Below are 23686 nucleotides of genomic sequence, written 5' to 3'. Positions count from 1 at the left end.
GCAGAGGGATCAAGAGTCAGAAAAGGCTATGAATTCAATGACTCTTTCCTGACTACTTGGTATTACTTCTCAGCCATTATCCTGCTTTATTAAACCTGTCAACCTAAGGGGTCAGAAACACAGCATTTGGGGGTGATCTATCCACTTGTGGACTTTTATTTTACAATGGCAGAGAAAGTTCAATAAATCTTTTTTTTCCAACTGGAGATTTTCTTTTATTATGTGCATATATACTCCTAAACTTTTATTTATTTATTTATTTAGTCCCCAAATTCACAATACAGACCAAGCAAAGGGCCTGGGTTGAGGTGTATATGGGGTGCATTTACTGTACCTCCTCTTTCTATAACAGTCAGTGTAAAGAACACAGCCTGTGGTAAGAATTGGGAGGCCTTATCTTATCTTTTTGTTTTGTTTTGTTTTGTTTGTTTTGGGGGGGTCACACCCCCGGCGGTGCTCAGGGATTACTCCTGGCTGTCTGCTCAGAAATAGCTCCTGGCAGGCACGGGGGGACCATATGGGACACCGGGATTCGAACCAACCACCCCTTTGGTCCTGGATCGGCTGCTTGCAAGACAAACACCACTGTGCTATCTCTCCGGGCCCTATCTTTTTTTTTTTTCAATAAATCTTTTTAAGCTCTTTTTTTTCTTTCAAACAGAAATGAAGGAAAAGTAAGAATGAGACTAGCTAATAACATCAAACAAAGATGTTCCCCCAACTCCTCTTCATGGTAAAATCTTCATTTCACATGTAAAAGCCCATTGAATAGTTACTTCTGTGTTTCTAGACTTTCCTCTTTTGTATACAGAATTTGTTTGAATAACACATATGAGCAAATTTTGGCGTGGGCCTTGGGCACAGGGAGCACAGAAGAAGGCTATGAAGTGACAGCATACTGACATTGATGACTCATTCCTGACTGCTTGGTGTATTATTTCTCTACTGTACTCTGCTTCATCAGACCCGGCCCCCCAAGGCATTAGATATAGTGTGTGTGGTAGTTTCATCACTCTTTGAATTTTATTTTATACTCACCTTTCTGATAAACTGGAACTTTGGCAGTGTCTTGAGTAGGATGGCTCTTCTTTCTCTTTCTTTCTTTCTTTCTTTCTTTCTTTCTTTCTTTCTTTCTTTCTTTCTTTCTTTCTTTCTTTCTTTCTTTCTTTCTTTCTTTCTTTCTTTCTTTCTTTCTTTCTTTCTTTCTTTCTTTCTTTCTTTCTTTCTTTCTTTCTTTCTTTCTTTCTTTCTTTCTTTCTTTCTTTCTTTCTTTCTTTCTTCTTTCTTTCTCTCTCCCTCCCTCCCTTTCTTTCTTTCTTTCTTTCTTTCTTTCTTTCTTTCTTTCTTTCTTTCTTTCTTTCTTTCTTTCTTTCTTTCTTTCTTTCTTTCTTTCTTTCTTTCTTTCTTTTTTTCTCTCTCCCTCCCTCCCTCCCTCCCTCTCTCTCTCTCTCTTTCTTTCTTTCTTTCTTTCTTTCTTTCTTTTCTTTCTCCTCCCTCCACCCTTTCTTTCTTCTCTCCCTCCCTCCCTTTCTTTCTTTCTTTCTTTCTCTCTCCTCTCTCTTTCTTTCTTTCTTTCTTTCTTTCTTTCTTTCTTTCTTTCTTCTTCTTCCTTTTCTTTCTTTCTTTCTTCTTTCTTTCTTTCTTCTTTCTTTCTTTCTTTCTTTCTTTCTTCTTTCTCTCTCCCTCCCTCCCTCCCTCTCTCTCTCTCTCTCTCTTCTTTCTTTCTTTCTTTCTTTCTTTCTTTCTTTCTTTCTTTCTTTCTTTCTTTCTTTCTTTCTTTCTTTCTCTTCTCTATCTTTATCTTTCTCTCTTGTACTTCTTGTGGAGATAGGATCCTGTTTTTTATACATACAATCATTAACATGATTAGAATCTTTCTTTCATATAGATCCTTAAGTAACATCAATATACTGCAAAAATCTTCTAATTAATAGTGACCTAAAACATAATACTGAAATTAAGGCATAAATACATCATACAAAACAAACCTCAATGGGGGATTCATCATATTCATTCCTATTAAGCAATCATACCTAAAAATGACCAGTAAAACATCAATGATAATAGAAAAATAAAGGAAATGATCATTAAGTGTTCATAGTAGATCTCTGAGAAATATAAAACAAGATATATGCTGCTGTAGATTTTACAGCTGTAGGGATTTTCTTGATCTTCTTATCATCAAAATTGATCCAATACTGTTCTGTGGCAATTTTACAATATGAAGTACAATGTCCATAATGAACTTGACCAAAATGATTTGATACTGATGATAAATTATATTTTTCAATCTTGTTATTATCTTCTTGAGTGAACTCTGCTAAATTGAGGTCTTTTAAAGGAAAATCCACATAAGTGTATAATTTTTTAATCTGTTTTCCATCAAAAGCAAAACATTTCAAATGAATTATCAATAAGGGAGGTATTTTCCATAAATATGTTTTCTTTGAAAAAATCCCTTTTAGTGTTGCAATTATTACAGAGAATTCTATTGTTATCTCTCAAATCTTCTTCTTTAAAAAATTCAACGAAGGCATTCCTGTAAAGTACATTTTATCTGCAGCTTGACAGCCAGGACAACTGAACAAATGTTTCATAAACCTCAGACTTTTGGTAACATGTAAGACACTGTAGTATAGATTTAAACTGTCCTTGAAAGGTATCATAGATAATAGATTTGCAAGCTCTAAATTGTTCATATTTATCATTGTCTATAAAGTGTACAGTTTTATCTGTTATTGAATTTTTAAGCAAATCTTGATGTAATCCTTCTATAAGAAACATTAATAATTTGTGAGGATCCTGTTGGTTGTGTCCAGCAAATTGGTCATTGAGTAAACTTATTGTTGCTTTGAAGCTTTCAGGATTGAAATACTTATGGCATCCATTTCCCATGATTTTGATAAGATGACCAAATTCATCTGCTAATTTACCTTTATGTCCCTTTGGATTTTCTCTGTTAATATCTTTTTTATAATGATCTTGATAAAAATACTGAGTCAAGTCTGTAATATTATACAAGCATTGCAATATTGAATTCATGTAACATGAGATACCCAAATTTTGTAATCCAGTGAAAACAGGTTTCTGTTTTTCTATTTGTAGTCCAGACTGTAAGGATTTTTTACTTTTATCAGATTCACTGAGAATATGAGGTATGAAAGTTGATCCCTCACTTACTTTCCCAGTCACCTCAGCAGCACCACAACTGTCAATATCTTGAGCACTCTGTACTTGATGTGGGGAGGAATCTATAGTCCTAGCAACCTGACCTTGATCATCAGCACCAGTCCGATTTCTAACGAGACGCAGGGGACCCAAAATTTCTTAGGAGGGTTGTCATTTGTAGATACATAAGCATAACCCTCCCTCTCAAGAGGAGATAACCAGCAATCCATTTTTTATCCTCTTTTATGCAAATTGGAATATTTGTTGTTTCTTGTCTCTGATTATCTTCTTTAAAATGTTTTTCCCCCCTGCTGTATAGCTCTCTCCCTGAGGTAAATTTAGATAATTTAGTGTAATGAGAGTCAAAGATAACAGCTCCGTTGGCATTTAAACCCTCTTTTTCTATTCTTTTGTATTGAGTTTTCAGAGTTCTATGGGCTCTTTTCCACAATTGCCTGTCCTTGACAATTGTGGGGAAATTCCTTTTAAGATGTTTTATCTGCCATTCATTACAAAAATATTCAAAAGTTTTACTTATATAAGAGGGTCCATTATAAGTCTTAATAGAATACGGAATACCCATAACAGAGAAACATTGTAAAAGAAAACTGCAAACTGCCTTAGATTTTTGGGAAGACATAGGAATTGCCCAAATAAATTGAGAATATGTATCCACTACCACATGAAGGTAGGTTTTTTGGGAAATAAGTCTGTTTGAGTTACATCCATTTGCCACAATTCGTTAGACTGCAAGCCTCTTGGATTTGCTCCTGCTATATGAGACTTTTGTGCTAGTGGGGCACATATGTTACATCTTTCTATAATTTCTCTCGCTTGCCTCCATGGAATTTGATAATTTACATGTAAACGACGAGCATTTATGTGTAAGGCTGAATGTTCCTCTACAGGTGATTTAAATATAGGCATTGCCAACAAATCAGCAGTTTTATTTCCTTGAGCCATTGGCCCTGGAAGGCCTGAATGAGCTCTAATATGTGTGATGAAGATAGGTTCAGTTCTTTTTTGAATAATGTGTTGTAACTTTTTAAATAAATTCTGTATAATAGGACTATGAGAATTGAGGGAGGCAGTGGCTATCACCGGGCATAAATTTACAACATATAAAGAATCAGAAACGAGGCCTGGAGAGATAGCACAGCGGCGTTTGCCTTGCAAGCAGCCGATCCAGGACCAAAGGTGGTTGGTTCGAATCCCGGTGTCCCATATGGTCCCCCGTGCCTGCCAGGAGCTATTTCTGAGCAGATAGCCAGGAGTAACCCCTGAGCACCGCCGGGTGTGGCCCAAAAACCAAAAAAAAAAAAAAAAAAAAAAGGAAGGAAGGGAGGTTTCTGGAGCTGTTGTGGAGATCTGTGTCAGTTCTATGTGTGGGATCTAGTTTTGGGATTGGACCTTGCTGTCTAATTATATGAAGTCTAAGGTGGGTCCATATGACATATGTTCAGGGTGGGATGTATTATAAAATGTATGAGTTCTTATGCCTATTAGATAAGAGTTTGCTTTTATACATACAATTTCTCCTTTTTTAGTATGCCTTTGGAAAAAGAAATGGTGCTATATTATAATGCTAATGCATTTGGGGGTGAGAATATCAGGCTCCATCATCTCTGTGCCCTGGTTTTGACCTGAGCTTTTATCCCAGGCAAGAATTTTTCTTGTAGGTTTTTGTACCAAGCAGAACCAAAATGGGTGAAGTTAGAAAGAAAAGAAAATAAATATGTATGTATATACACATATATGATAGAAGAAATAAATTAAAATGATTTTAAAAAAGTAACTAAGAAAAAACGTGATGTAGGATACTACCTTACATTTGGGGATAAATAGGTTTAGAGGTAGTATTATAGAGGTATTAAACATATAAAGGAAATATAGGCTTCCCCTTTGTTTTTTGAGATATTCTTGTGTGTGTGTGTGTGTGTGTAATCATCAAGCGCCCTGGTCTTGTTCAGTTTGAAATATGATTTGTGGCAGAAAGGAATTGGGTAGAATTCTTGCACGGGGGTTCCTTCTGGAGCTAAATCTGGTATCAAGCAACAGCCCACATTTTGGGAGGTTAGAAGGAGGGACACAGAGCATGAGTCAGCAGGAGTGTTGGTTGTAGTTTCTTGCCAGGGGACAAGATATGAGGCTGAGAGGGTGTCTTTTTGCTTGGGAGCTGGTTACAGCATATAGGGGCAGGAGGTGTGTCTCTATAACTAATGAGTTGAGAACTGAGGGTAAAGAGCATTAAATAAGGAGGAATATCAGATTGGGATTGGGCATGAAGGGGCAGTAGGATTTCTGAAGCGGGGCTAATACACTTTAGGCATGGATTGTTTACAATTTAAGTTTCGCATTCAGAGAGGAGTTCTCTTTCTATGTACTCATGCCCACATAAAGGCATACACTAGTGATCTATTCTTAAGGTGTTGTTAGAGGTCTGACCTAATAGGTTGAGTCTGAGCTCTTAAGGACTGGTTGAATTAAGATTAATTAGGTCAAGTATAGCTTAGAAAAGAGAGGAAGGGAGAACAAAAGATAAGAGAGAGGATAAAAGAAAAATAAGTAAATACAGTAAAAATAAATTTTAAAAAAGTATGTAAGTAAAATAAAAGAGATTGGGCTAGTGTGTCAAAATTAGGAGAGTTTCCCAACTTCTAGGCAATTAGTGATGGGGTTGGGCCTTACTAAATGAGGGTTTCAGGGTTAGATAATTGCTGGAAAGCTCTTGTTGTTTGAAACATTTCATTCTAAAGTTTTTTTCCTCTCTGGAGAAAAGAGAAGCCTGTGCTCTCTTAAACATGTATTTCCTCCCTGTCTTCTCATATCTTTTAAATTAAGTTCTGCTCAATAAAACCCATTTTGCTTCAATACCACCCCCAAAATATACCCAGTAAAACTTGGTGAATAACTACCTTTAGTTCACAGAGGTGTGCAGAAGTGTGGGCCATGCCTCTTTAGTAATGGCTCAGGACCTGAGACCTTCCTGCTGTGTCTTGACATGATGCAGTCATCTATTGGCCCCATTGTAGTGCTAGCACTGTCTGGTGCTCTCCACTAGGAGAGTATCTGAGAGGAAAACCTGCCAAGTGAGTGAACAGGGCATGCCTTCAACTCTACTGCTTCACTTTTATTTTAGCAAGCTACTAGCATGGCACACAAGTGTACATGTATATACACATATGTCCCCTGCCATATGTGGATATTGGAATTACAATAAGTCTGGGATGCCAGCCCCAGTGCCTTTTCAAACAGCTGCAACAATTTTCTGAGCATCCTTGTGCCACTTTCTCTCTCATAATAGAATGCTGTTGAGAATGCAATATGAGTCTTAGTATACTAAAATATGGGTTGACAGGTGCTCAAGAACTGCTAGTTATATGCATGATCACTGTTCCATTCTCTTGAGATTAGCATGATTCATTGGAGACTGTTATTGGTGCAAGGCAGTAAAAGTGGCATAAAACGAGTAATGATATCCTTTGGCTCATGAAAGCTTTTACAGTTCTTTGACACTATCTGTCAGTTCTTTCTCACTTTGATGTATTTTACTTGAAACATACACCCTTCACATATTTCCATACTGTCTATTTCCTCATGAATATACTGCCCCTTGTAATTGTGCAACAAATGTTTATTTATTGACTACCTACCAACCTAGTACAGCCAAGGAATTAGGCAGTTGTGCCAGGAAGTTTTTCTCTGTAGAGTTGTTCTTTTGACTTGTTCTAAGTGTAATCGTTTCTGGAATGATAGCCAATGAGACTTGGGCAGAGGTTTTGTAATCTGAAAGTTAGGTAACATATAAGCATTGGCCAGTGTAGCTGGGTGAAAATTCAGTTCATTACTTTTGCAGAAGTGCATCTGCTGTGTCGCTAAGTAGAGCAGAAATTATCATGGGCAGAAAAGTGCTTTTGTTCCTGATTGTGGGGGTCCTTGGTGCACGGTACCTGTACATACCCCTGCCAGCCAACACCGAGCAGCCTTGGGTAATTATGTGTGTGGAAACACATCTAAAGATTATGTCAAACTTGGTAAGTGGAGAATTTTATGAATTGTAATACATAAGTTTAATGCTTTAGTAAAATTATTTTTCCTCTTTCTTCAAAAGTTTACTTTCTTTGGTGATTTTTGGGAGGCATGTCTGATTATTCCATGCTCTGCACTCAGAAATCACTCCTGGCAGGCTCAGGAGATCATATGAGATGCCAGGGATAAAAATCTGTTTGCTGCATGCAAGGCAAAAAACCTACAAGCTGGGCTATTATTCTGGTCCTAAAAAAGATTTTCCAACTGATTTGCAGAGCATATCTTTAACTTCCTTAAAGCATACTTGCATAAAGACCATGAAAATAATGCAGTAGTTTTGACTTTCAAATATTAAAAGACAGTGAGTGGTAAAGAAGGAAGAAAGGCTCCTTGGTAGTGCTGCTTTCCAGCAGAAAGGCTGAGTAATAGACTATTCTGTTCTGATACCTAAGACCAGGCTACTTAACAGATATTTCTATCCATTATCTTTTTTGTTTTAAATACAAATCTACAGTCCTTATTGACACATGCCACAGGTTTAGCGTTTTATCTTACTGAGTTTGAGTTTGATCTCTCAAGATATTTGGAAACAAGTTTTTAGGCATTCTTAACAACAGGTTATGGCAAAAATTATTCCATATAACTTATTACAGATTTTTTAAAGACTTTTAAGAATTCCTGGATTAAGGATACAAGAGCCACCCATCGTGTGGGAGAAATTATTCACCCAATACACATCAGATAAGGGACTAATATCCAAAATATACAGGGCACTGACAGATCTTTACAAGAAAAAACATCTAATCCCATCAAAAAATGGGGAGAAGAAATGAACAGGCACTTTGATAAAAAAAAAAAGAAAGGAATACAAATGGCGAAAAGACACATGAAAAAATGCTCCTCATCACTGATCATCAGGGAGATGCAAATCAAAACAACAATGAGATACCATCTCACACCACAGAGATTGGCACACATCACAAAGAATGAGAACAATCAGTGCTGGCGGGGATGTGGAGAGAAAGGAACTCTTAACCATTGCTGGTGGGAATGCCCTCTAGTCCAACCTCTATGGAAAGCAATATGGAGATTCCTCCAAAATCTGGAAATTGAGCTCCCATTCGAACCAGCTATTCCACTCCTAGGAATATTCCCTAAGAACACAAGAACACAATACAAAACCCCCTTCCTCACACCTATATTTATTGCAGCACTATTCACAATAGCCAGGCTCTGGGAACAACCAAGATGCCCTTCAACAGATGAATGGCTAAAGAAACTGTGGTACATATACACAATAGAATATTATGCAGCCATCAGGAGAGATGAAGTCATGAAATTTCCTATACATGGATGTACATGGAATCTATCATGCTGAGTGAAATAAGTCAGAGGGAGAGAGAGAGATGCAGAATAGTCTCACTCATCTATGGGTTTTAAGAAAAATAAAAGTCATTTTTGCAACAATCCTCAGAGACAAAGAGAGGAGGGCTGGAACTTCCAGCTCACTTCATGAAGCTCACCACAAAGAGTGATTAGTGCAGTTATAGAAATAACTACACTGAGAACTACCATAATCATGTGAATGAATGAAGGAACTGGAAAGCCTGTCTAGAGTACATGTGGGGGTAGTGTTGGATGGAGGGAGATTTGGGACATTGGTGTGAGAATGTTGCACTGGTGAAGGGGGTGTTCTTTACATGACTGAAACCTAATCACAATCATACTTGTAATCAAGATGTTTAAATAAAGAAAAAAAGAATTCCTGGAGTAAAACTATTAAATAGATTATATTAATTCCAATGGCTTTAGTATATTCACAATTAAATATCATTGCATTTTACCAGAAGAATTTGCTTCATGATGCAAATTAGCTAGTACATACTCATCTTTAAGAATCTTGTCAATAAAGATACATGAAAAAATGCTCCACATCACTAATCATCAGGGAGATGCAAATCAAAACAATGATGAGATACCACCTCACACCACAGAGAATGGCACATATCAAAAAGAATGAGAATAAACAGTGCTGGCGGGGATGTGGGGAGAAAGGAACTCTTATCCACTGCTGGTGGAAATGCCGTCTAGTTCAACCTTTATGGAAAGCGATATGGAGATTCCTCCAAAAACTGGAAATCAAGCTCCCATACAATCCAGCTATACCACTCCTAGGAATATACCCTAGGAACACAAAAATACAATACAAAATCCCCTTCCTTACACCTATATTCATTGCAGCACTATTTACCATAGCCAGACTCTGGAAAACAACCAAGATGCCCTTCAACAGATGAATGGCTAAAGAAACTGTGGTACATATACACAATGGAATATTATGCAGCTGTCAGGAGAGATGAAGTCATGAAAATTTTCCTTTACATGGATGTACACCGGAATCTATTATGCTGAGTGAAATAAGTCAGAGAGAGAGAGAAAAATGCAGAATGGTCTCACTCATCTATGGGTTTTAAGAAAAATGAAAGACATTCTTGGCAATAATAATTTTCAGACACAAAAAGAGAAAAGAGCTGGAAGTTCCAGCTCACCTCAGGAAGCTCACCACAAAAGAGTGATGAGTTTAGTTAGAGAAATAACTACATTTTGAACTGTCCTAATAATGAGAATGTATGAGGGAAATGGAAAGCCTGTCTAGAGTACAGGCGGGGGTTGTGTGGGGAGGAGGGAGATTTGGGACATTGGTGATGGGTATGTTGCACTGGTGATGGGTGGTGTTCTTTTCATGACTGAAACCCAAACACAATCATGTATGTAATCAAGGTGTTTAAATAAAATATATAAAATAAGATGGAAGATGGGGAAAAATTGAATTTTTACATTAAGATGTTTTATCTTAATGTTAATAGTGATGTATTTAAGAAAACATTTTGTCAGAATAAAATAAAATTGGTCAGAAAAACAAAAACAAAACAAAACAAAAAAAAGAATCTTGTCAATAGAACTTTGATATTAAGAGATTTTAAACACTCATTAAGGTTATTATGACCTAGTGAGGTTTTCACACTTGGAGGTAAAGTTTTCTTAAGGTCAAATTTAAATTTTATACTTGGTGACAAGTCAGATATATTCAGAACATAAAATAAAATTACCTTTAAGAGATCATCTATTTCTTTGAACTAGACATACTAACGATATAGTCCAAAAAAGTATCACAATAATTTGCTAATTTTTCTACACTAGTTTCCATTCTTAAAAACCACTATAGTTAAAGGTCTCTTCTTTGCTGCTTGAAAGTTAGTGGCCTCTCTCTTTTGAATAATTTGACCATCAATGAATTCCCTGAGCTGAATAATTTTCTTAGGTTGGTAGCTAGAAGAGCCGTAAGCCAGGAGGCCTTGGCATTCTTTCATTTTCACGATCTGCTTAGCCTCTTCTCCAGAGGGCTTTCATTCCTTCAGGGATGAGTTTCCAAATATTCCCAATGTCTTATGTCTTCATCGTTTCTTGTGATGGTCTCATAAACATCTAATTTTCCTCATGATGTTCTCCAGCCAACTCCCACTTTTGGTAGGTTAGCAGGAACAGATGAATAATTATAATAATAATAATTACAAACTAACAAATAATGCAAGACAGACATTTTCTAGTGCTAATGCAATTGGTGCAGGTTTATTTTATCATGCTGGGGTCAACCATCCTTTGTTGTATGGTGAACCTGAGAATAGCTCACAGGTCATTATATAGGGAATCTTGAGGATTTCCATATAGTCATAATTGACCTGTAAAACTATCATTTCTTAATATAGACAAATGTGTTGATTCGGCTGTATGTTTATCAAAGTAAATCTTATTTTTACAGACCCACAGAGGCACAGTGTTCAGTTTTTATTTTCTTCTGAGGCCATCTGGACCTTGGGGGTTTACATGGATGTGCTATGTGCTCATAAGGTCAGTTCCAGAGATTCCAGAGACCTGTTATCTTGGGTCTAGTCCCAGTTTCACATATTATGAGCCTGTCATGGCTGCATTTGTTTTTATAGCAAAGCTATACAGAAGCAGAACAAGCAATTAACTCTAAATAAAACTTATTTCTAAATTTAGATGTTCACAAAGGGCATGCCTGGAATCAAGACTGAGACTAATAACTGATCATGGGGAAATGATGCCCTTCTTGGTGCTATCCTTCTGAATCTTGAAATGATATTTCCAAAGGTTTCTCATCAAGGAGAATCCTCAGAGCAGTTACTCTAAGGGATCCCATTTGCCAGATACTTCAGGAAATGAAAGTTCCAACAGAAATCAATATATACATTGCAAGAAGAAGCACACATGGCTAAGAAAAACTCCTGAAATACACCTACTCATGCACATTAATGAAGACAGAAGGTGGAGGATTGTCATATAACTCTGCTGGGGTGATGGCTCATGAGCATATAGAGAGGAATCTCTGGTGCACAGTCTTCATGTTCTAGTTCAGGTTGGGCAGGCTCTGAAGTTTGTAGCAGCAGAAAGGGATTTTTTAAAGCTGTCTTGGTTCTATCAAAGATTGTCCAAAGAAATGATTAATTCATTCCCTTCCACCGTGGGAGGTTCCCTGCTCAGCCCTTCAGGACTTCTCTCAGACTCACCTGCTGCTGGAGTTTTCTTTCCTCTCCTACAGCAGCAGCAGTATGTCAAGTGACTACTATGTGGCCTTCCCTGTCTGTGTCCTTGAGACCCATATTGATATATAAAAGTTGACTATTAGTCCTATATTTCCTACTCTAGTTTACGCTTCTTTATACCAGGTACCTTGGTTTTAATTTGCACTTAAAGAAGAAGGCACGAGTTTTCCAAGTGTTCATAATCTATAATCCTGTGTAGGGCAATCACTGTGTTAAATCCTGGGCTGTGCGGCCTTCTTCAGGGTCCAGGCTATTGGGATGTCTCTCTCAGACCTGTGCTTGTGCAGAATTGCCCTAATGCTCATGGCTGGCTCTGCCTTTGTCTCTCTACTTAGATGCTATTTGCTGAGCTACTGGGAATCAGCCATTACATGACCAGTACCAATTTTGCTGCGAGCTTTCTGGATACCCCACCCACTTCTGATGAAAATGTCTCTGTGGTAGAAGCCACTTTCCACAACATCCCTGTTCGTGTCTATGTGCCAAAGCAGAAGACTAATACACTCAGAAGAGGCATATTTTATATCCATGGTGGTGGTTATTGTTTGGGAAGTGCTGGTATGTATTTACATTAAAATATTTTTAGCTTAACATGCAATTTGTTGAGTTTCTGGTTTCAATTTATCACTAAGATTTATTTTTTAAAAATATTCTTTAAGCACCATGGTTTGCAAGCATGTCCATATTTGGGTTCCAGCCATAAAATATATACCTCCCTTCATCAGGACAACTTTTACCAGCTATTTTTTTCCCATTTTCCCTCCTCCCCCATCTTCTCCCTGTCTTCCAGACAAACATTTTCTCTTTCTATCACTGTCATGGAAGCTGTTAATATAGTTATTTTTCTAATTGCATTACCACTTTTGTTATACTCTTCCTATCATGGGCTGGTCTTTCCACCACTCACCTTTATTGTCTCTATGTATTATTATTATTACTACATTGTCTTTTCTTTTTCTTAAATCTCACATTTGAGTGAGCATATTCTGTATTTATCTCTTCCCCTTTGACCTCTTTTAGTCAACATAATGGTCTTCATATTCATCCATGTGTAAGCAAATTTCTTGACTTCATGTCAACCTCCCTTCATCAGTACAACTTTTTCCCACTATTTTCTCCCATTTCCCTCCTCCCCATCCTTCTCCCTGTATTTGAGACAAACATTTCAGCCTGGTTGACTAGTCTATTGGTGCCAAGACAGTGTTTAAATCTTTCACTATTATTGTATTGCTATTAATACTCCTTAATTCAAGTTTTTCAGTAGTTGTTTTAAATATTTTGTTGCTCCCTCATTGGGTGAATATATGTTATGACTGTGATTTCTTTCTGTTGTACATATCCCTTAATTATTAAGAAATGTCCATCCTTTTCTCATAACTTTTTTGTCTAAAGTCTGTCTCATCTGAAATTATTGTGGCCCCGCCTGCCTTTTTAGGGAATTGTCTAATTGAATATTGTCATTTAACCTTTACGTTTGACTCTGTGTTTATTCTGGCTATTTCTTGTCAGTGTCCACTGACACTGAGAGGTGATTGTCCTGGTATTTAATGTCATTTGGGTAGAGTTTAGTGTATCTTATGGTCTGTATTAGCTTCGTCTAGATATTTCAGTTCATCTTTTAAGGCTGGTTCCTATTCTATAAAGTTTCTAAGCGGTTGTTATCCTTGAATCTCTGTATCCTTCCTTCAAACATCAATTTTAAGTTGGGTTGTAGGAAGTATTCTTCACTATGCATTCATTTTATTGAATTTTGTCAGTATAACCCACCACTGCCTTTGGGCATTGAGGATTTCTTGTGATAAGTCTGTGGTAAATCTAAAGAATGCTTCTTTGAATGTAATTTTCCTTTTTGATAATGCTGGTTTCAGTACTCAATCCTATAATGGGATTCATCATTGTGAATAGGAAGTGCTTTAAGGTGCTTTTATTTGGATCTCTTGGCTAGTACTCTTTAGGCATGTAGGGTTTAGTTATATGCACTCTTTCAAACTGGGAGTTTCTGGAAAATGATGTGCTTGATTATTGATACATTATCAGTATTTTCTTCCTGTGTCTCTAGGACTCCAATGGTTCTTACATTGTTACTGTTGAGTTTATCAAAGACTTATTTTCATATATTTCCATTCTTTGGGGACATTTCCTTTTGGATGATCATTTGTTTTGAGTTCTTTTTCAACTTCTTTTGTTATATGAAGTTATGCATCTCATCTTCCAGCTCATCAATTCTATATTTTGCCACTATTACTCTGTTAGAGAGGCTTTCTAGTGAGATTTTCATGATGCCTATCAAGTTTTTCAGCCCTGCTACTTAATTTGATTTTTTATTATTTCTACTCTCTGATCCTCTTAATCCTTATTTATGGTATGCTCAGTTCATTTCATGTTTTCTTTGTTCTATGAACATCTTCTGTATTTCTTCTCTAAAGTCTTTCTCTGAGAGTAAATGGATGGTTAGTGTTTTTTCAAGTTATTGGAGCTTATTTTCTAAGCACCATTCTCTAAGCATGGTTGGGCCCTGTGTTGCTTCCTCATTGTTGTGGTGGTAGTGTGATGTTTTCTATGCCCCATGCTGTCATGAATTGACTAGGCTCTGCTTTCCTCCACTGGCACTCTTCACTGGTTCTTTGCCTTTGACTTGGATTCTGTTTCTCACCTGTGTACTTCTGACTTGACTTCTGGGATAGAAAACCTCTGGCTCTGCCTCCTGTGGCCTTTTGTACTAGTATATATTAGTTAACCATTATTGAGATACAAATTCACCTATATAAAAGTGATTTATTTGAAATTATGTTAGTTTACAGGATTATAATCATATCCCTGCAAGACAAAAGTAATAAATAAAAATAATTAAAATCTACAGCTTGTTTCAAAGGAGAAATATTTTTTTGAAGTTAGACATTTATTATTTATTTTATTATTTGCATCTGCCGTGAAAATCTAAAGGTAGGGAGTAGACAGTGGAGAAACAATGAGAAAAGGAGCTGGTGACTCCAAATTTTTAATAAAACCAGCAGTGAAGGAAAGAGAAAAAATAAATGAGAACAAAACTTAGACTTGAACAGGGTGCTTTTAAAATCTTTTAAATGCTTTTAAAGTAATTTTAAAATTACTTTAATGGTTATTTTGTATATTTAATATACTTTTGGCTCAGAGAAATAGCATGGGGGTAGGGCATTTGCCTTGCGTGCAGAAGGACAGTGGTTAAAATCCTGGCATCCCATATGATCCCTTGAGCCTGCTAGGAGCGATTTCTGAGTGTAGAGCCAGGAGTGACCCCTGAGCTGCCGGGTGTGACCCAAAATCCAATATATATATTATATATCCACCACCCCCCACCTCTACTCTAGTCAGGCTTTCCACTTCCCTTATTCATTCACATTGTTATTATAGCTCTCAGTGTAGTTATTTCTCTAACTGCACTCACCGCTCATTGTGGTGAGCTTCATATCGTGAGCTAGACCTTCCAGCCCTTCTTTCTTTGTCTCTGAGGATTATGAAAAAATGTCTTTTGTTTTTCTTAAAACCTCTGCACTTTTTCTACAACCAGTGCCCGTCCTTTCAAGCCACCACTTGCACCTGGTTCTGGGGAATATTCTCTCTCTATTTCCTTTTTAACACTGTAGTTTGGAGTATTGCTGATTAAGAGGTATCATGCATTTCATTGTGCAGAGTTCTTAAGGGGAGTAATCAGTTCCAACTATCATTGTCATCATGGGTCATGCTCTACACTAACTGCATTCTCTTTGTAGTTAGGTTACTACCATGGGCTGGTTCTTCTGTCCCTCATCTCTATTTTTTCTGGGGTGTGTTCAGATTCTGGGTATTCTAAATAGTACTTCAAAGTACAGAGGTATTTAGAAGGATTTTATGAATGGTGTTTTAGGGTCCCTAGTGTATATCACTAGGAGTGTTATTGCTGGGAGCTCGTATAAGAGCTCAATTTCTAGTTTTTTTTGAGGCTTATTCATATTGTTTTCAATAGAAGCTAAACCAATCTATATTCTCACCAGAAGTGAATGAGTGTTCCTTTCTCTCAACATCCAAACCAGCACTGTTTGCTCTTGTTCTTGGTGATGTGTGCCAGTGTCTGTGGTATGAAACATCTCATTGCTGTTTTGTTTTGCATTTCCCTAAAGATTAGTGATGTGGAACATTTTATCACATGCCTTTTGGCCATCTGTATTGCTACTTTGAGAAAATATCTGTTCATTTCCCCTCCCTCATTTTCGGATTTAATTAGGCCTTTTTTTCTTACTAAGTTTCTATCAGTACATTTTCTGTGTTAGATATTAACCCTTTATCCGATGCGTGTTAGGTGAATAGTTTCTCCAATTTCATGGGTAATCTTTGTGTAATGATTCTATTTTCTTTGAGGTACAGAAGCTTCTAAATTTAACGTACTCCCATTTGTTTAACTTTACTTCCCGTTACCTTGGTCAGTGGCGTTTTATACTTGAAGATATGTGGCATTGAATTCTCTTTATTCTTGTACATTTAGTTTCTCTAGATTTTCTCAGTCTATAGTAGGTCAGTAATTATTCTTGGCAAAGATTCAGATACCTGTGGGTCATCTGGAAGGGCTCTGGGCCCTGACTTAGATGCATGGATAGACATGCATTTGCAAGTGCAAATTGTCTCCAGTGATCCCTTCTCTCCTTTGAAGTGAGGACATGTTTCCAGAACAAAGTCTTGGCTGTACTGTAGCATATCCAGCACTAGAGGTACACACACACACACACACACACACACACACACACACACACACACACACACACCACAATAATACACAATGTTTCTTCCAAAGAACTTTCTTCCAAGCCTGTGCATGTTTGCTACAGCTGAGGAAACAGCTAACAGCATTCTCTAATGAAGTGTAATTGTCTGGTACTTTATGTTTCCACGTGGGAGAGAAAAATAGTACATGAGCCTTCCTCTAAACTTAAAAGTGATTTTTTTTTTTACTGTGCAGGTAAAAAAGCATCAGAGCCAGTGTGTCTGACCTTCCAACTGTAGAGGCAAGGTGACTCTTCTGGCCTCTACTTCTGCTGTGTCCTTTTGACAGCTTCACACCCTGATATGTCACTTAAAGTTTGTGTTTTCCATGGTCATGGGGAATCTTATGTTTAAGCTTTCTCAGCAGCAGAATGCAACATTCACACTGTAAAGCAGTCAGGGTCAGAAAGCAGAACCCTTTTCTCTTGCATGAGATATTTGCTGGCCAATTAGCCTGATTTGCTTCTCTAACCTAGCATATTGTTGCATTCATTTCTGGGTCTGTCCTCAATCTTGTGTCCAATGGTCTAATTTCCTTTGTTTCATGTTCTTCTCATGTTTGTCTCTCATGTTTTTTACACCTGGTAAGTGAAGGGAAACAAGGATCATTTGGAGAATGAAATTATTCAGAAGTGTGCCATGGGCCACTTTGGGTTAAGACTTAAATGGGCCTGATAAAGGGCATCAAGGAGAAGTAGTTTCTTTGGGAACCTACTTCGCTTCTGTAGCTAGGGACTCCAACTTTGCTGAAGGATATTCATCTACTCAGTCTCTGACTTCTCTTTCTTTAATTCTAGGTTTTTATAACTTTGACCATCTGTCAAGACGAACTGCGCACAGACTGGACGCTGTGGTCATTTCCACCAAGTAAGAACAGTGCTGGCATTAGGTCCAGTATTTGTGTGTTTTCTGTGGGTGCCACTGTGATTTCTGGGTATATGCACTAACTGTGACATCTAGGGAGTGAGAATTAAGAACATGATTTTGCTGAGAGTTCAACTAAATCAGACAGGGAACAGCTGCCCATGGTGATGCAGTGGAGGTGGGGTTAAATGGCTGTGAGAACCACTGTAGGGTATTTCTCACCAACATGGATCCTGCCTCTTCTGCACCATAGAGCACTCAGATGGATCAGGCCTGAGATCCAAGTCCATTGTGTCAACCTAGTGCTAGTTAAAGAAGTTGCTTTTTGACCATTGTTTGTGTTCTCATTCACTATTTTTACTTACAAACTGAAGTCATAAAAGAATTTCTCTAACACATAGTTGTTTTGTGGATCACATGATAAAGCATAATTACAGATCTAGTACTCTATATTTCATGGTATAAATCTTTATTAAGAGCAATTATTCAATAAAAAACTTGAGAATATACAAATAAGCTACCTCAACATATTCTATATTAATAGCCAATAAAAGAAACAAACAAAATTTGAATGAATATAAACTATTAAAAAAATCTTATTTTTAACCCTGTGCCACTAGCAGCATTTCATTGTATTGGAACAAAATGTCTATTGGTACCTAGTAGAATAAAATTATAGAAAGTATATCTGGGAGAAGTTTAGTTAGGATAAATGATCTCTTGTTTTATTCTTAAGAGTAATTCACTGTTTACAATCAAGCATTTCCTTGTATAAAATTGGCATTTGTTAAACATTTTATAAACAAATAATAAGAAGACATAATATGTAAAGATAGATGAAGTCTGTTTCTGGATTTAGCAACCTTAAAGATCAGATATTATGAAGTAAATTTGACTTTTGACTCTAGCATCAGAAAGTGTATGCTTCCAAACACAGCTTACACTTGAAAGGGACAGTATTATTCTGTTGTACAGATAACAAGAGGCATATAGTAGGATAGAAATTACATGTCATGACTTTTTTCAAGTGTGGTACATGGGGAATAGCAAACATAACAACTAAAATGCAACATGATGAACCTGTGGCCCATCAAACTTTCAAAGGGTCAGAGGGAGGAAAACAGTGAGCTGGAAGCACAGAGAGTTGATGTGTTGCACACCCATTCTTTTTTTTTTTTTCCCTTTTTTCCCACCCCCTGCACATCCATTCTGTTCTTCTGAGGTGCTCTGAGATCTGAATTTCTTAACTTGCAGGGTATCTCAGTGTTAATGGTGCATCATAGTCACTCAGAGAAATAGTTGACATGAAGAACATTGTCATTCTGTCCACAGCTACCGACTAGCACCAAAATATCACTTTCCAGCTCAATTTGAAGATGTTTATAATTCACTGAGGTGGTTCTTGAGTGAAGCTGTTCTTCAGGAATATGGTGTGGACCCTACAAGGATTGGGGTGTGTGGAGACAGTTCTGGAGGGAACTCAGCAACTGCAGTGGTCCAGCAGGTATGACAACAAAACATTCTTTAGTTAAAACATTTTAAAACATTCTGCAGTTAAAAGGTCATTATGCAGAAAAAATACTAGTGGGAAAATGCCGTTAAGTATACAGGTATTATTTGCATTAGAGAGATATAGATATAAATTTCATCGAACAGTTATAGATTTGGCTCTTTTATCTTAATCTCTTTTTTAAAGTATACTTTTTTAAAGCATACATAGCTATAATTAACCTGATGAATTGCAGGTAAAAATGTTTTGCTAGTAGAACCCAGGCTGGAGTATGGGCAGCATCAACTTGTCTTCAGCACCACTTGTTCTACAAGTATTGCACTAAAACTAGACACTGAGTAATTGAGTGTGCCCCCCACTCCAACAAAAAAGCAACAAAATAAACCAATTTAAATACTAATGATCTGAATTAAGAAATCAACCAGGTACTCGTGGCTCAAAAGCCATGTTTCAACAGGAAATACTGTCTCATATGTTACTAAATGAATATTTACTGTTTAATAATAACTTATAAAGGCTACACTTATATCTCTTATACAGATAAAAGAAACACTGTTTGGTGGTTATTGTTGTTGATTGTCTTCATTTCTATTTCCATTTGAAATATGTAAATTTGGGTTTTTGGTATGTAACATAGCTTCGTCATTGCAGCCCAAAGAAAGAGACCTGTTTTGTGATCTGTTCCAAATAGTCTGTGAATCTGTGACACGAAAGGACTCATGAGATAGGTAACAGGGCCAAGGATGAGTCAGGGAAGCACTTGCTGCCTTGGCAGCCCCGTCTGCCAGTGTTCATGTCTGTCTGCAGTGACATGAAAAGAAATTCTGACTCCTAATCTGAAAAACTGGGTAAGATATAGCATTCTTGAAGGCATCAAAGAACTAATAAGACATAAAAAAACTTTCTAGTGCAAGACATTTTTGCAAGATTTAAGAAATACCCAAGTAACTCTAGCTTCCAAGTATCTCTAGTATTCCAGAGGTACAGGCCAGTGGAATAAAGAAAGCTTGAGGAGTTCCTCTGAGATTGATTTGGGTAAGCTTAGACAGAATGTTGAAAACTACCAAATTCTCCAATAGAGTTCTGATATTGTCTTTGTGAGATTCTGTCTTCAATGCAATTTAGGCCGATTTTTTAATTTAAATATATTGCTGAATGAAAACAGCTTTTGAAATATTTGAACAATTATTTGAAACTTTTTTTTCAGCTTCAACATGATCAAGATGTCAAAGTCAAAGTCAAAGTCCAGGCTTTGATCTATCCTGCCCTTCAGACTGTGGATTTTGATTTACCATCCTACCGTGAAAATGCACACTCTCCAATTCTGAACAGGTGGCTCACACTCAGATTCATGAGTGAGTATTTTACTACAGACAGATCCCTGGAGAAAGCCATGACTACCAACCAGCACATACCTGAACATGCAGCTCACCTCCTCCAGTTTGCTAATTGGAGCTCCCTGCTGCCTGAGCGCTTTCAAAAAGGACACGTTTATAAGAAGCCAACTTTTGGCAGTTCCACCCTAGCGAAGAAGTACCCAGGGTTCCTGGATGTGCGGGCAGCCCCACTATTGGCAGATGACACACAGCTGCGTGGCTTACCCCAGACCTATGTGCTCACCTGTCAACATGATGTCCTAAGAGATGATGGGGTCATGTACGTCACCCGCCTTCGGAATGTTGGGGTTCCAGTGACTCATGACCACATTGAAGATGGATTTCACGGATTAATTTCTACTGGACTGAAGGTTGGAGCTAGAATGGAAAACCAGTACATCAATTGGCTAAGTGAGAATCTCTAGCAAGAATCTGAGCAGCGGTTGTGAGAAATTGAAATTGTTTAAGTGAGACATTAGTGGGAATCAAAGAATTAATTGGTGCGTGAGGCTATGTTTCACCTCTGGCCTTGCTTAGGCCTCTAGAGCAAGAATATGCAGTATTTCTGTCCATTGGTAGAGATCACAGCCCACTTGATTTTTTTTTCTTACTTGCTTACTCATCTGCTTCCATACTTTCCTGCAGATATTTTCATGTCTTATGTCTCTCACTCTCAGATCTAGTTTTGGGGTTGCCTATATAACTTCACTATTTAAAAAAATTTTGAAATATTTTGTTGTTTCTGAGCAAAATAAGCTGCAGATGGCCTGGGCAGAGAGCCCCATGGCACCAGTCAAAGTTTACATCTTTCCAATATGGCTATCACTGCCTTTTCAGTGTATTCTTCTGTCTCTCATCAGATTCACGTGTGAGTCCCCAAGGTTTTGGCACACTAGGGAATAGCATCTTTGATCTGGAAAAAGAAAACAGGGTCTTGAGGGAAACAGAACTCTGTTTACTTCTAGTCCCTATTCCTCCTGAAGATTCTATCTCTTATTTCCTTGCATAGAGCTCAAATATGAGACAAAGTTTCAGCCATGACAGTGACAAGTGAACAAGCTGTGTGGACTCTACTTATATAAGCTCCATTCACCTCAAGAGGACTGAGGAGACTATGTGGCACCTGTGGTGCTGCTCACTGACCAGATCATAGTCAAAACTAGCTTCTGTCAGTACTGGAGATTACCACTCTTCACTCCTGTCTCAGCTGAACAGATATTCAGCAGCATTCCTACAGGACTTTCCCAAATATGTAATTTTTCATGTCTCAGCTCCCAGAATTGAGCACTATGTGACCTTCATCGGAGGTCAATCTAAGGAGCCTGGTTTGACCTCAGGACATAAATCCCAACTGTGAATAATTCCACACAATGGAACAAGGGAATTACAAGGGGGAAAGGAGAATGAAACTGGAGGTAGGGCCACCACAGGAAAGAATACAAACCTGGCTGGTGAGGTATGATAAACAAATACTGGGACCTTTCAACATTTATAGTGAGCAAAATAGCAGGTCAGGATGACAGCACTTATTGGGAAGATAGAACCACCACCACTGATGTAGTATAGGTTATTCTGAACAGCCTACTTAGTTTTAATTCCTGCCCTGATGGTTTTTGACAAGTAAAAAAGTAAGCTATATAATGGTAAAGGGTGAAATCTGATATCTATGCCAGTTTAGGATGAAGGGTGGTTAATCCAATACTTCACAGAAGTACTTCTCTTTCAAGTAAGAACAGAAATGACAGCACTCAAGCACTCCTCAAGAGCCCTACAGCCAATAGGCCTTAGCAATTGTATCCCTTGTAGGAAAGAAAGTGTTTGGGTCATTCTCCCAGGGAATGAATACAAATGACCCACTTCCATACAACTTCACTCTGATGTATGTTCCTGATTCAGGATAGAGTTGCTTTTCTTTTTCCTTCACGCCACCCTCCAACCGTTTTTCCTTAAAACCATCACCTCCCAAAACCCCAGGATGGGACAAACAGTTAATCTGTGACGATCATAACTTAAGTAGAGATACAAGACAAGACAGAAAATCTTAATAAAGATACATAAAATGATATGACAGAAAAAAAACAGATCTTACTGGGTTTTGCACAATTCCAGCCTAAAGTTAGAGTAGAGCAATGACAGGTGTGTCCTACACCACAAACACTAAGTCCAAGCATGCACCTGCAAATTGAAATAGGTTGATTACCTCCAACATTCCATTTTATAGCCATGTTCTCAAGCCCTAAATCACTAGGACTGGCTGCCTCCCACCACCTATGTCAATCCTAATTGCCTACAGCCATGGCACTCACACTGCAGTCTCTCCATGAAGCTCTGATTCATGACTCAGCCCTTTTCACAGCCCTTCCTAACCTCTGAGTTTCTTGACCTACTCCCTGGAGCACTGGAGTGCCCTGAGCTGTGTGCCTTGATAGTGCTAGGGAACAAGCATGTAGACTCACATGAGAGATGCTCCGAGCTAAGAAGTGAAGGAAGAACATAAGATGGGGTTTCAAAAATTCGATTTTAATACACACTCCAGAAAAGGTCCATGCTAGAAAGCAAAAAAAAAAAAAAAAAAAAAAAAAATCCAATACTTATTTAGTACCATTTCCAAAATTGAAACATACTTTTTTCCACCTGTACAATGACAAAATAATCTTTCAAAAAACTACATATCCAATTTTGTCTTTAATTATATAGATGTTTAAATAGAGGTGAGAAAATAGTACAGGAAAAGGAGCTTGCCTTGCAAGCTGCTAATTTGAATTTCATCCCCAGCAGCACATTGTCTTACCTGAGCTCTACTGGGAGCACAGAGCCAGAAGTCAGTCCTGAACACTGACTTCCAAGAGAACCCAACACCCCACTCCAGAATAATTAACCATATAAAATAACAGTTTCCATTTATTTTTTAAAAAAGTGAATGAACATCAGACATTAGAGCTTTGTGGGCCAACATTTTCCACAATAGAATAAACTTTTAAGCTTTTAAATGTGGAAAAGTTTTTTCATAAATAACTTTTTATTTGTGAATAAACAATTGTATTAGGAACAACCCTGTATGCATGGTGTCTAAATAAAATAATTAATAAACAAAAATAAGTAAATGAAACCAGTATATTTGGTTCACATAGATGCAAAAATCCTCTAATAAGGGTATTGTCAATTTGGATTCAACAACATAGCAAAAAACCATTCAGAGGGCTATACTAGAGATGCAAAATGACTCAAAATACAAATAAGTTATATTAACTGATAACAAAACAATAAAATGTGGGGAAAAGTTTTATTTGAAAAAACTTGAATCAAAAACACACATTTTCATCTGAAACCTGAGTTACTAC

The 23686-nt window shown here is 37.5% G+C and overlaps 1 protein-coding gene, 1 long non-coding RNA gene and 1 other non-coding gene across 4 annotated transcripts in view; 1 reads left to right on the top strand and 2 right to left on the bottom strand.

Moving 5' to 3' along the window:
- Positions 1 to 259: 259 nt before the first annotated feature.
- On the bottom strand, positions 260 to 393 carry LOC126014755 (small nucleolar RNA SNORA51). The gene has a single exon (XR_007497752.1). It is a non-coding gene; the product is annotated as a small nucleolar RNA SNORA51 (small nucleolar RNA).
- A 6643-nt stretch (positions 394 to 7036) lies between these two features.
- LOC126013248 (arylacetamide deacetylase-like) lies at positions 7037 to 20872 on the top strand. Its single transcript, XM_049776265.1, has 5 exons — positions 7037 to 7202; positions 12158 to 12380; positions 17393 to 17462; positions 18792 to 18963; positions 20177 to 20872. Exons 1-5 carry the CDS (start codon positions 7065 to 7067, stop codon positions 20768 to 20770), a joined length of 1197 nt encoding a protein of 398 aa, XP_049632222.1. The 5' UTR covers positions 7037 to 7064; the 3' UTR covers positions 20771 to 20872.
- The window catches only part of LOC126013276 (uncharacterized), a 234190-nt gene continuing 231065 nt past the window's right edge, over positions 20562 to 23686 (bottom strand). For both annotated transcript variants that reach the window (XR_007497518.1, XR_007497517.1), the window contains exon 3: positions 20562 to 20589. This is a non-coding gene — a long non-coding RNA (uncharacterized LOC126013276). The remainder of the gene's footprint in view (positions 20590 to 23686) is intronic.

This window comes from Suncus etruscus, chromosome 7 (assembly GCF_024139225.1).
Source record: "Suncus etruscus isolate mSunEtr1 chromosome 7, mSunEtr1.pri.cur, whole genome shotgun sequence".
NCBI lineage: Eukaryota > Metazoa > Chordata > Mammalia > Eulipotyphla > Soricidae > Suncus > Suncus etruscus.
This window is presented reverse-complemented; position numbering and strand designations above follow the sequence as displayed.

Excerpts from the sequence above, each read along its gene's own strand:
- LOC126013248 (XM_049776265.1), top strand. The coding sequence starts at position 7,065 with ATGGGCAGAAAAGTGCTTTTGTTCCTGATTGTGGGGGTCCTTGGTGCA. Across the intron at positions 17,463-18,791 it reads GCTGTGGTCATTTCCACCAA|CTACCGACTAGCACCAAAAT; the intron begins GTAAGAACAGTG and ends TTCTGTCCACAG. Across the intron at positions 18,964-20,176 it reads CAACTGCAGTGGTCCAGCAG|CTTCAACATGATCAAGATGT; the intron begins GTATGACAACAA and ends CTTTTTTTTCAG.